Source organism: Plectropomus leopardus, chromosome 7, assembly GCF_008729295.1.
Source record: "Plectropomus leopardus isolate mb chromosome 7, YSFRI_Pleo_2.0, whole genome shotgun sequence".
NCBI lineage: Eukaryota > Metazoa > Chordata > Actinopteri > Perciformes > Serranidae > Plectropomus > Plectropomus leopardus.
The window spans coordinates 19934087-19946033 of NC_056469.1; the positions used below are offsets into that span (position 1 = coordinate 19934087).

At 39.5% G+C, this 11947-nt stretch overlaps 1 protein-coding gene across 1 annotated transcript in view; it reads left to right on the top strand.

Moving 5' to 3' along the window:
- Positions 1-11947, top strand: part of slc9a1a (solute carrier family 9 member A1a) — a 38966-nt gene extending 27019 nt beyond the window's left edge. Inside the window, exons 7-12 of the mRNA XM_042490267.1 lie at positions 766-836; positions 1708-1884; positions 3436-3562; positions 4718-4819; positions 5522-5603; positions 7521-11947. Coding sequence (XP_042346201.1) covers positions 766-836; positions 1708-1884; positions 3436-3562; positions 4718-4819; positions 5522-5603; positions 7521-7804 — 843 coding nt within the window. The 3' untranslated portion in view covers positions 7805-11947. The remainder of the gene's footprint in view (positions 1-765; positions 837-1707; positions 1885-3435; positions 3563-4717; positions 4820-5521; positions 5604-7520) is intronic.

The window sequence follows — 11947 nt, forward strand, 5'->3', positions numbered from 1 at the left end:
TTGTGTGACCCTTAATCTATATGCATTAACAGTCTATAGAAACTTTTCATACAATTGCCACTTTTTAAAATGACTTTTTTAACCCCACTCCCACGGTGCTGGGCAGCCTTTACATAAATCAGTGTCTTGTGTCAAAGCAGAAGTAAATTCTGTGGCTCTGCTTAATGACTTGTTCCCATAGCAACACTGCCTGTCAGCCTGTCATCTGCAGGCTTAGTCAGAGCACCAGGGCGACCTGCGGTCGGCTGTAGTCTGAACAACAAATGCATCTGTACATTTCTCTGGTTCTCCGAGCAGGCATGCTACCACCGCTAATGAACACTGTCCGCTCGGTCACCTGGCGGCTGGTTGTCTCCCACGATGTCTATTTTAAAGCTCGTCACCTGCTGTTGTTGATAATAATGTTGGCAGTCTTACCTGGGAGGGTGTTTTTACTGCGAGGAACGATAACTGTGGTGAAGCAAGAGGGACAAGATGCTGCTGAGGAACATCCGCAGTACCAGATTGTACCTGTAATCACAGTTGATAACACTGTACATCACAAATTACAGTCTATACACAAAAAATATATTTCACAGTTTGCCACCAAGTGGTACACTGTACATACAGACACTGGAGAAAATGAAAACGAGAAAAATCAGTAAATTCCTTTAAATGCAGCTGCACTAGAGCAGATACTACAAGGAACGTCTGCTATATTACATCTGTGTTTGCTTTGTTTGTCTAATTTTAAAAGGTCATTTTCCTCCTCTTTTTAATCTCCAGTTTCTTGACCACTTGCTGACTGGAATCGAGGACATTTGTGGACACTATGGACACCACCACTGGAAGGACAAGTATGGATTATAACAATAATAATAATAATAATAGTAAACTTGATTTACATAGCACCTTTTAAAACACAGTCACAAAGTGCTTTACAAAATCTAATAAAACACAAGGCAATAAAACAAGCAAAAAGCAATATAAACAGAATTTACATAAGAGAGAAAAACATGCAGTGACGAAGCAAATAAAACCACTGAAAGGTAATTTCAAACAAGTGGGTTTTCAAAAGTGATTTAAAAGATTAGATTGAATTTGCAGCTCTGATCTCGTCAGGCAGGTAATTCCAAAGTCGTTCCAAACTGCAAAAGCCCCGTCACCTGAGAATTAATAGAGACCAAGAAAAAACAACAAGAAAAGATGCCTCTGAGGATCTGAGGGTGTAAGAGGGACTAAAGAGAAATAAAAGGTTTGTTATATAACAAGGCCTCACAGGGCTTTGAAAGTGATCAATAAAATCTTAAAATCAATTCTCAAAGGAACAGGTAATCAGTGTTGCAATTTTAAAGTTACTAATTTGTACTCATCAGTGGAGAATGTGGGGTACATTATTTTCATTACTAATGAATCATTTGACTGTAAAATGTTAAGCATGATGATAAATGCTCTTCAGGTTAGCTGTGCTCATATTAACAAAAATAAGTACATCTTGGACTCAGAAAACTGTGAGCTTGAGTAGTTTCTCTTTATTTGTCAGAATGGTCAATGAGAGAATAGCTCTGGCTGTAAATGTGGAATTATTGGCATAAGTGATCATTTCCCACATTTAACCTCTTTTTGTCTGTATAATATGCACCATTAGTCAAACCTCACATCTCTCTCTATCCATTTTTCATCCATATGGTGGCCTGTTTCATCTGTTACTCATCTTTTCCCCCCCAGACTGAACCGCTTTAACAAGAAGTACATCAAGAAGTGCCTGATTGCAGGCGAACGCTCCAAGGAGCCACAGCTCATCGCTTTCTACCACAAGATGGAGATGAAACAGGCCATTGAGCTGGTGGAGAGCGGAGGGGGAGTCAAGCTGCCTTCTGCTGTGCCTTCCACAGTTTCCATGCAGTGAGTACTGAATATATGTATACTCACTGTGTCTCTGCTTTACAGCACTCAGAATACCAAACTGTCAAACTAAACATCCTTAATCCTACAATAACTTTTTTGTGTGTGAACAAAATAAAGCAGTTAAAGAGCAACATTACTGTTCATGTAGAGCCATGTCTCTGGCCACATGTTGGATGAAATTTCAACATTCAGTCTCTTTTACATCAGATTCTGGTTCTTGTCAAAACTTGGGGCAAATTTCTGGCTTTTTATCTGCTACACGCTACACTTTATTCACCAGCTGCTTTTTGGTGCTGAGCAGGTATTGTACAGTGGGTTGTCAAACCAAAAAAAGCTATTAGAACCAAAACAGCAATGAGCTGAAACTTAAAAATGGAGGGGAGATGAAGATTTGTGTGATAATTCTCTGCAGGTTCATCATTATGAGCAGTCCTTTTCACAGTGTCATTTTATACATTGTAACTATGAAAATACTGATTGTATGCAATATCAATTCATTGATAGTTTACCATACTATACTCATTATTTGAGTTAACTTTGATGCAAGGTAATAATCTGGCCAACCCGATTAAACAGACCCTGTTAAAAATCTCAGTAGTTTCAGTCAGAGCTACAAATGGAGCAGGAAGTAACTGTTTCATTTCATGTGTTGCTTTACATGGCCAACACTGCACTCCATAGTCTGTCTGTCATGGCTTAAATAACTTCCTGAGTTTTATTTCATTTTTATAGTTAAGTTGACTGAAAATCTCCTTTTAAGGTAGCACAACACTGCAGCAGCACTGATGGCTCACAGTTGTGAGCTGTCTTATAGCTGCTGTTACATTAGCAGCACTTTAATCATCACTTCCTCTGTCATGTTGAAAGTGGTGAGGAGTCTGAGGTTTTCAATACCCAGTGTGCTTCTACGCTGTAATCTTTGAAAAAAAGACTCATTAATTTCACATCTGCAGTATCAAGTAGTGAGTGATAAATTGCTAAATTAAGCTTTGGTCAGTGTTAATACCCTGTGTGAGTCACTCGTGCTTAAATGTTAATAAAAGCTGGAGACCCTTGGATACACTGGTGGGGATCCTCACAATTCACAGTTAGTTTGCTCACCAGTTTAGTAGGAATGATATTTTCTTTTTTCACTTGATGGCTCTCAAACCAAGAATAGACAAAGTCAAACCTGTCTGCAAAATTATTTCAGCAGTACGAACAGTAACAGCATCACTTTACAGTTAACAAGCCACTTTCTTTGCTGAAATTGAGTATCCAATTATTGAAAGAAATACTGTTGAACTGATAAATTATTTTTCCTGGTCTCTGTCCTAAAAACACTTGCTGCTCAATTACACGAGCTGTTACTGACAGCTCACACTGTGAGAAACTCTCCGTCAGTCATCTGATCAGCAGATACCAGGGGGAAATCATTAAAGGGAAATGGGATTTCAACAGTTTCATTATTATCACATTGTTGATTATCATGTGTTTCACAAAAGCACACTTGATGTGCGTATGTGTCAGTACTGCATATTGATAAAGTTTTTCCTGCACATTTCTCAGGAACATCCAGCCCAAGAAGCCTCCTCCTGCCAAGCCTGCAGAGAGAGCGCTGCCCCAGCTGCCTAAAGGCCGAGAGGAGGAGATCAGGAAGATCCTCAGGAGTAACCTTCAGAGGACGCGTATGAGGGTAACATTCCTCTATCAACTATAATACAAATCTTATTTGTTTCAGCTAAAGATGTATTGTCTTGTATTACTGGGAGTTCAGAGCATGTCACTGGTCATATTGATTTGTACTGATAAACAAAGTGCTTCGTCTGGTATATTAGGCTACAGTGTATTGATTTTGAGAGAGGGAGAATTAAATTAGTAGCTACTCATACAGTGACTTATACTGACTTTGATTTTTGGGGACACAAAAGCAATTCTCATTGATTTGCACAAGCTACAAGCATTGTCCTGTTGTGGTCAACATGTCCTCCTCACATGGTTTTATCAGGCATTGAAATAATTTGTACTAAAAGGCTTTGATTGGGTTGAAATATTTCAGATAAATCTTTTAAAATTCTTAAAATGCTTAAAAAGGGGGAAGTAGGATTTTTAAAATTGTTTTATCTGATGTTTTGTTGTAAATTCTCAAAAAAAAAGTTGTTAACTTCTACTTTTTAAGAATAATTTTCTGAATGCCTCCAGCATTAATGTCACACATGATCAGGATAGTGGAACCAACAATATTCATATTTTGTTTCCGGCCCAGATGCTCGGAGCACAGGGTCCACTGTCTGCGTGCTCATTGTCACTGGACTTTGTATGATGTGGGGAAAAGCAAATATCATGAAAATGAGATATTGAACCAAGAGTTTGCTACATGGTAAAAACTGGTAAAAAGAAGGGCATGTGAGGCTCAGTGTACTTTATGGACAAAGTTTTTCAAACTCAGAATCAATGGAATCAAGGCCATAGAATCCCACATACAGAGTGAGAAACATAACATCGTCAAATAAACTCACAAGAAAACCAGTTTTCTTCTATGCTTGTTTCCACCATGAGACAACAGGTTTATGCGACAGGAAACTTTTCAGCAAAATTGTCCCAGATTCTAAGTGATAGATGTTGCTTCTTTGTTAATTCTATTTTGGTTATTGGAAAATTGGTCTTAAATGCCACTCTGAGTGACATTAAGTCTTAAAAAGTCTCATAACTAACACTGTTGTATCATTACTTCTGTAGGCCGTTAGGATAATCAGAAACAAACAAAACCCTTTCTTTCAAATACCTTTGTTTGTTGTTCAGGACATTTTCCTCTTAAACTGAGTTGTTTTATGTGTCTTTTCTCTCTTAGCTGCGCTCCTACAACAGACACACTCTGGTGGCTGATCCATACGAGGATGGCTTAGGTGACTTCCTTATGAAGAAGCAAAAGATGATCGAGCTGGAGAAGAAGGTATGATTATCAGCCTCAGTGAGGGCATCCCCTCTTAAATAAAGAATCAGTTTGAGCCAGCTGTCTGCTGAGTCAAATGTCACTGACACCTGGACACAGCATGATTTATCAAAACAAGTGTTGATTAGTCAACTCTAAAGGTGATATTTTGTGATACCATAGCAGTGCCCTGCAGAGACTGTTACACAGTCAGAAAATCAGCAGACATACAGTAGGCTCTGAAAATTCAACAGATGAAGAGCAGCTAAATGAGTCAGCCAAAACTATGATTAGTGTTCTAATTAGAGTCCACCTTCAGTCTCCTAAATTAATTTTCTCGACACAAATGGGGGCTGATTTATTTGCTCAGTTGAGTGGATCCACCACTAACTTCCATTTCATCAGCCTGTAATTACATAATGAAAATAGACTCTTGTTTTGGGTAAACTGAATGTGCTAGAAGCGACTGTGAACTCATGAGGATTTCTGCATAGACTACCAGCAGCACATTATTTTAATGAAGTTTCTCTGAGATATTGATCAATGGCAAATTACTGTTTGGCTGCAACACTTCAAAAACAAGAAACGAGCCAGAATGTGTATTTCCTGTATATATTATTGATAGTGAATGTTTACACAAGTTGCATTATATAACTGTTACATTCTGATTATATGCAGAAGGTGAAATCATCCCATAAATGAACCATATGCCTGTTTTCTCAGATAAAAGACATGAATAACTACCTGACGGTGCCTGCTGCTCCCCCTGACTCCCCAACCATGTGTAGAGCCAGACTGGCCTCAGGTAAACACATCCATCTTAGCCACAGCCAAACGCAAACACTCGATAGTTACCACCATCATACTGAGAGTTACTACGTGAAACAATAGGAGAAAACCCGCCATGTCACTGACGGGACCCACAGAGATGAAACATTATATTTTGTGAGGCTCATGATGCAGCTGCCACAAACTAATAAACACATTAGAGAGCGCTGTTCACAGCTGCAGCAATAGATATTTCCCCACTAATGGAAATACGTTTGCATGTGGCAGCCGGCATGTAAACCAGTGTGTGGTTTCATTTTAGGCATAGATGCTGATTTTAAACCTGCTCAGCAGCAGAAAGGGAACAAAAACTGTCCAGGTATGTAGTGAGTGTAGAGAAGATTCGTTTTCAGTTGTGATGACCTAACAGCAATCCTAACATGCATGTGTCAATTATGTTGCTTGTTAACGTTCATTAATTATTCATCACTAATAAGGGGATCTCATGACGGGATTGACGAGGCCAGACTCAGACGATTTGTTGTAGCTGTTTACTAGGGCTGTAACTGTTCGAGTATTCGTACCGAAGCGTCAAGGTGCGGGGGTCACGGTTCAGTGCAAGCAGCCACATGCAGCATACATGGTTTGTAGATTAGAGCATGCAAAGATATAACCCATATAGCATATGCAGATTAGAGCTGCAAAGATTAACCAATCAATAAGTTATAAAATAGGTCGGCTGAGGAGTGCTGCTTTACATGTATGGATTTTAAAACACTGGTGCTCTTTGGATCCAAGGACAAAAATGACCAAAAAAGAAAGGAGAGGTTGCACCTGGTATTTATTTTGTCATTATTAATTTCACAATGTATAAATCAGTTTAAGTAATTGTTTTTTTAAGAAAGAAAAGGTCAAAATTCTCTGATTCAAGCTTCTTAAATGTGAACATTTTTCTTGTTTCTTTACTTTTCTATGTCAGTAAGCTAAATATATTTGGGCTGCGGACACAACAAGACATTTGAGGATGTTGTCTTGGTGCAGGGAAATACTGAACTACTTTTTTGCCATTTTCAGACATTTTACTGACCAAAAATTGATTGCATAATCAAGAAAGTTTTAGTTAAGTAGTTGCATCTCTAATGTAGATCGATGCACAAAATGTGTAGCCAAACTTCTCAAGCCCAAGTTCCACCGAGAAACTTTTAGCAGTACGCTGTCAGCAACATGCACTGAGGTTAGCACAAGCTAAATGGTATGGAACAATTTTCCTGTTGCACAAGTTTTTGTTGTTGTATTGTTTTGTTGTTTTTGTTGTTGTTTTTGTCTCTATTAATTTCAGGTTTCATATCATAAGAGCTGCTTATCAGTTTTAGTCTATTGTGACCTGCTGCCTTTAAGCAAAGTGTTCGTTCAGTTTTTGTACGGTATGATGCAAAGGTTTTTGAAATCTTTCATATTTCCATGATGACATTAATTTTTCCAAAGTTGAAACATGTCCTTATGCACTGGGATTTTTTTCCACCGTACCAAACCGTGACTCCTGAACCTGGGTATAAACCCAACCGAGCCTTTTTTTGCACTGTTACACCCCTACTATTTACAGATTAGAGTCAAGCATGATATATGTTGGTTTTACAGCTTGTGCATTTCATCGTTCGAGATAAAATTGAAATTATTTCCAGCATGTGTTGCATTATAAGTATTTATGACTTTCTTTGCATTATTTTGTTGTGTTGTGATATATTCAAAGATTTTGGCGCCTGCTAATGTCAAGTTCGTGCAGTGATCGTAAAATTTGTAGCTTTGTTGACCTTATATTTGTTGATTGCATTTCTCTCCCCCGCGCACATCCTATGTTCATGCACGCAAATGGCATGAGGGAATAATATTCAGTCGGTGTTTAAAGTTTTGTCAAAGCTGATTTCCTGAAATTGAGCCCTTGTCCTGCCTGTAGACCCACAGGCCTACAGCGTAAAGCCGGGGTCAGACAGTGTGCCGACCATCCAGGTAGACCTGGCGTCCCCTCAGTCTCCAGACTCTGTTAACATGATGGATGAGTTGAGACGAGCTGGCCAGCAGCAGCAGGACGAGGAGCAGGGCCTCATGATGAAGCCTCCCTCAGGACCTAACAAGCCAGGTGAGGCAGACACAGGCAGAGACCAGCAGAAGCTGATGAGGTGCCTGAGTGACCCCGGTCCCAGCGCGGATGAGGAGGAGGACGAACCCTTCCTGCCTTGATATGGCAGACAGGATATGGAGGGGTCAGGCTGCATGCCCTCACTGATTAGAGAAGAGGGGGCTGCTTCACCGCTCTGCTCTAAATAATCTCTTTGGTTCAGAAACCAAACAAGCCAAAACTGCTAATGCTGTACGAAACCAGAAACAAAAAGCAAAAGAAGATTGTCTGAAAAAAGAAAGAGCCATTAGTTTAGTATCATCGCTCTTTATTTTTTTAGACGGGATCTGAACAGCAGTCGCTGCTATCTGAGATATGGTGGAGTTTATGGTTGATAGTCTGAGACATTCAGGAAAGAACTATGCATTACCAAAGGTTTGGACTGTTTTAGTGTCAGATTTTGTCATTTTTACTTTAGTGTCAGACCGTTTTTCTTTTTTAATGACTGCATAGTTGTTAGTTTTTATGTTTATTCATGATTTTTCCACTTTTTCTGTCTTCAAAGCTCAATTCTTTGAGACATGCTGGGCCTCTAGTCCTAAATTTAATTCACAAAGCAAACTGCTTCAATCCAGTTTTCTTTTTCAAAGACGGCACTTGAGTCGAAAGTGCTTGTTTTAATCCAATATCTCATTAAAACTGTTCTTTCATTCTGTCACTTGAAATTGCTGGATATTCAAACATTTAGAGTGTATGTAGTTTAAAATCTTTGGCCTTATTTTATGTCAACCTTTTCACTTGGTGCATTTTAAGCTCTGTCTTTTTTAAAAAGTGTATTTTTAATTTCAGGGGTACTAACATCTGTTTGCAATCACAGTTTGTTCCAGTGTGCTTGAGATCGAGGCTAAAAGCTGGATGTTTTTAGTCACTGTGTAAAAGAACCACAGTTCTTTGTAGTCGTGCTTAGGACCTGCGGCCTTGTCCTGCAGCATTGGAGGAAGTAATGTGGACTTAAAAAACTGCAATCATTTGCAAATATTTCTGACCTATATTCATTTGAAAACAATACAAAGACAAGATAGTGGATGTTCAAAATGTAATTAGCTTTATTTTTTGTAAATTTACACTTCTGAATTTCATGCTTGCAGCACATTCTAAAAAATTTGGGACAGGGGCATGTTTCCCACTGTGTTGTATCACCTTTTCTTTTGACAACACTTAATAAGCATTTGGCAGCTGAGGACACTAATTGTTTCCCTTTCTTGCTGGATATACGACTTCAGTCGCTCAACAGTCCAGGGCCTCAGTTCAAATTGCTACAGGCATCACGTTCAGAATGGGTGTTTGGCCCTGTTTACACCTTCTATTAACATGTGTTTTGGATGATCAGATCTAATGTGAAAAGCTCCAGGTACCGGTGTGAATGCATCCAGTGCATCCTCTATGCGTCTTAAGATCCGATCACTCAGACCACATTCATAGGTGGTCTGTGCAGCATATGGCCACATTCTTTCAGGATTGTAAGCTACTATGTCAGGGGTCACATTCAAGGACCGCCTACTCAGATCGTGTCCTTGCTTATCAACTCCCCGCCAGTAGAGGCGGCACTGAAGGACCATCCACGTAGCCACTATCCTCCCAGCAAAAAGTCACCTCAGTGTCTGTTAACTCAAGCTTACACAGCAGCAGCTGTTAAACAACCCCAAGAAACTCACACCAAAGTCAGAACAACCCGACCCTGTCCGTTAATAACTGTTTGGTAGCAGCTAGCCCTGCCACTCTGTGTGTGCTGGACCTTAAAATACATCCAGGTTGCGGGCAAAGTCTCACCAGTTTGTGTGTAGCACGACAAACCTCCTGCCAGTTAAAAACAACAATACGTTTGGCCTTTGCAAATGTAGTGATGTATAAGTTTATTTGACTATAGAGAAGAAAGTGGGATCCAATCGCAAGTGGTCACTGAAGATGGATGTGGAGACGTGTTCTGATGCTACGTATAAAAAGACATGAATTTACTCAAGACGCATGATACATGATACAGTGTGATAAAACAGGCTCTATATTTACAAAAACAAACTTTATCAGTTTGAACATCAAATCTATTGTCTCTGTGCTGTATTCAATTGAATATAGGTCAAAAAGGATTTGCAAATCACTGCATTCTGCTTTCATTTACATTTTACGAAGCGTTCAGCTGTTTTTGTACTAGGGGTTGTACAATCGTGGAGTAACGTTGAGTGTTCGGGCGACAGATAGTGATGCAGCGCAGAGGTTTTGATGTCATTGATCAGGTTTGATTCCCCATCCAAGTCTTCTGAAGTTAAATCACGTGTTGTCACGTTTCTGTGTAGATGTTTTGTGTTTTACCTCAGTTTTTGAACACCCTTTAAAGCTCACGTAGGGGTTAAGTTGTCAGAGTAGGTGTCTCTCTTATTGATGTAGTGAATAAGTGCCCATCTAACACCTCACCTTCACACTCCTCATATTTTTTTAACTTTAGGACCACATGAGCTGATTTTAATAATATCGGATGAAAACACTCACTTCCTTTAACATGCCTGTTTGCGTTCTTCAGTTTAATGGCCTTAACAAGAAGCATTTGTGCTCCACATCACTGTTCAGCTCGTTGCACCACAAGTGGAGATTAGTTTGTACAGGAATCCATCCACACCTCTTGAAATCTAAGACTATAGGCATGACATGGCAAAAAATAGTAATTCTATGCAGTATAGATGTGTAAAATATGTAAATTAATGAAAACATCCTATATTTATGAATACCCTTTAAAACTGAACTCTTGTTATCTTGTAAAAATGCAACACATTGAGGCAAAACACTGCAAAATTCAAAGCTTAAATCCAACACGGGCATTAAAATATACTGTCACAAAATAGTTTTTGGACATCTAAACGAGACTGCAAAGTTTCTTCTGCGGGCACGGCAGCATAGTCTTGTGTTTTGTTGATACCGTAGGTCTTTCTCTGCTGTGCTGTATGCTGTTGTACAGTGTGTCACATACATTGGGTGTCTTTTTTTTAAACGACCGGTCCGTGAATGGGAACATGAAATGATTTGTTTTAAAGTGTTAATGCGATGATTTGCTTATTCATATCCATTTGAACACCTTGTGTGCCACAACCAACAGTTAGATTGTAAACCCACACGTATTCTTTCAGCAAAATCACTTCACTACATAAACAGTGTAGTTTCTTCATCCAAAGACAGGACGCAAACTTGAGCACTGAAACAGAGTCTCTCCCTGAGTGAGTCACTGCTCCAGTTTTCTGGCTGTGTTCTAGATCTTAGTGACCATTGAATCCTTCCTGATCCTCTTACATCCAGAAGGCTTACATTACAGCTGAGAGCAACGAGCAGAAAACCCTGACAGGTTGTTGTTCTTTTTCCTTAACTCTTCTTCTCTAATACATCTCTAAATGGCTTGCTGTGCTTACTATAGCGAGGGTAAGAGGATATTTTCTGTGCACTCATGTAAATCCGGGTGTGTAACTGTGAAAATATGAGCGTACTTGTGCTGTTGTCGAGTGATTTTGGTCCCTTTTGCCCCTGACAATTTTCCTGCTCCCCAATTTCTTAAAGGATAATTTCAGCTGAGAGTTGGGAGGGTCAAACCTTAAAGCATCTCATTTCCCTGTCTCGACCAAATTTAATTTACTGTCGGAAATGTCAGCGTGTGTGACGGAGTGCTCCAGTGGAGAACTGTGCTGAAAATGTCAACAAGGACAGGGTCAAAGAGAGAACGGTTGTTTAAAACCCAAAAGTGACAAGCCAAATGACATGCAGCACTTTGCCCATCTTCGAATCCTCCTTTTATTGCTGCTTAAAGGACAGTGATACTGAAACGCTGCGTTGAATTTATGAGGTTCTAAAATGGTGTATAAACTGCAGCTACAAGACGCCCGAGAACTGTTTCACTCCATCAGTGAATGGTTGCTTAATGCACTGCTGTTGGGAATGTTTCTGTATCATCTTCCAAGATGCTCTTTGATTTGACTTCAATTTTATGGCAGGTTGTTGCTCATTTAACCCTTAAGAGCTCTGCGGAGACTGATAAGTAGGTTTAATGAATGTTGCAGCAAGTAATGCATTGTAAACACACTTCCACTTCTGAATACATGTAACTGTGTGTATGCAAAGCAGGTCAGTCTCAGTGAATATGCATCATGCTCTGTAGATGGTGTGTTTTTCATATTAAAATGGATGATGAAAGGTCCAGTGTGTAGGACTGAGGGGCATCTCTTGGCAGA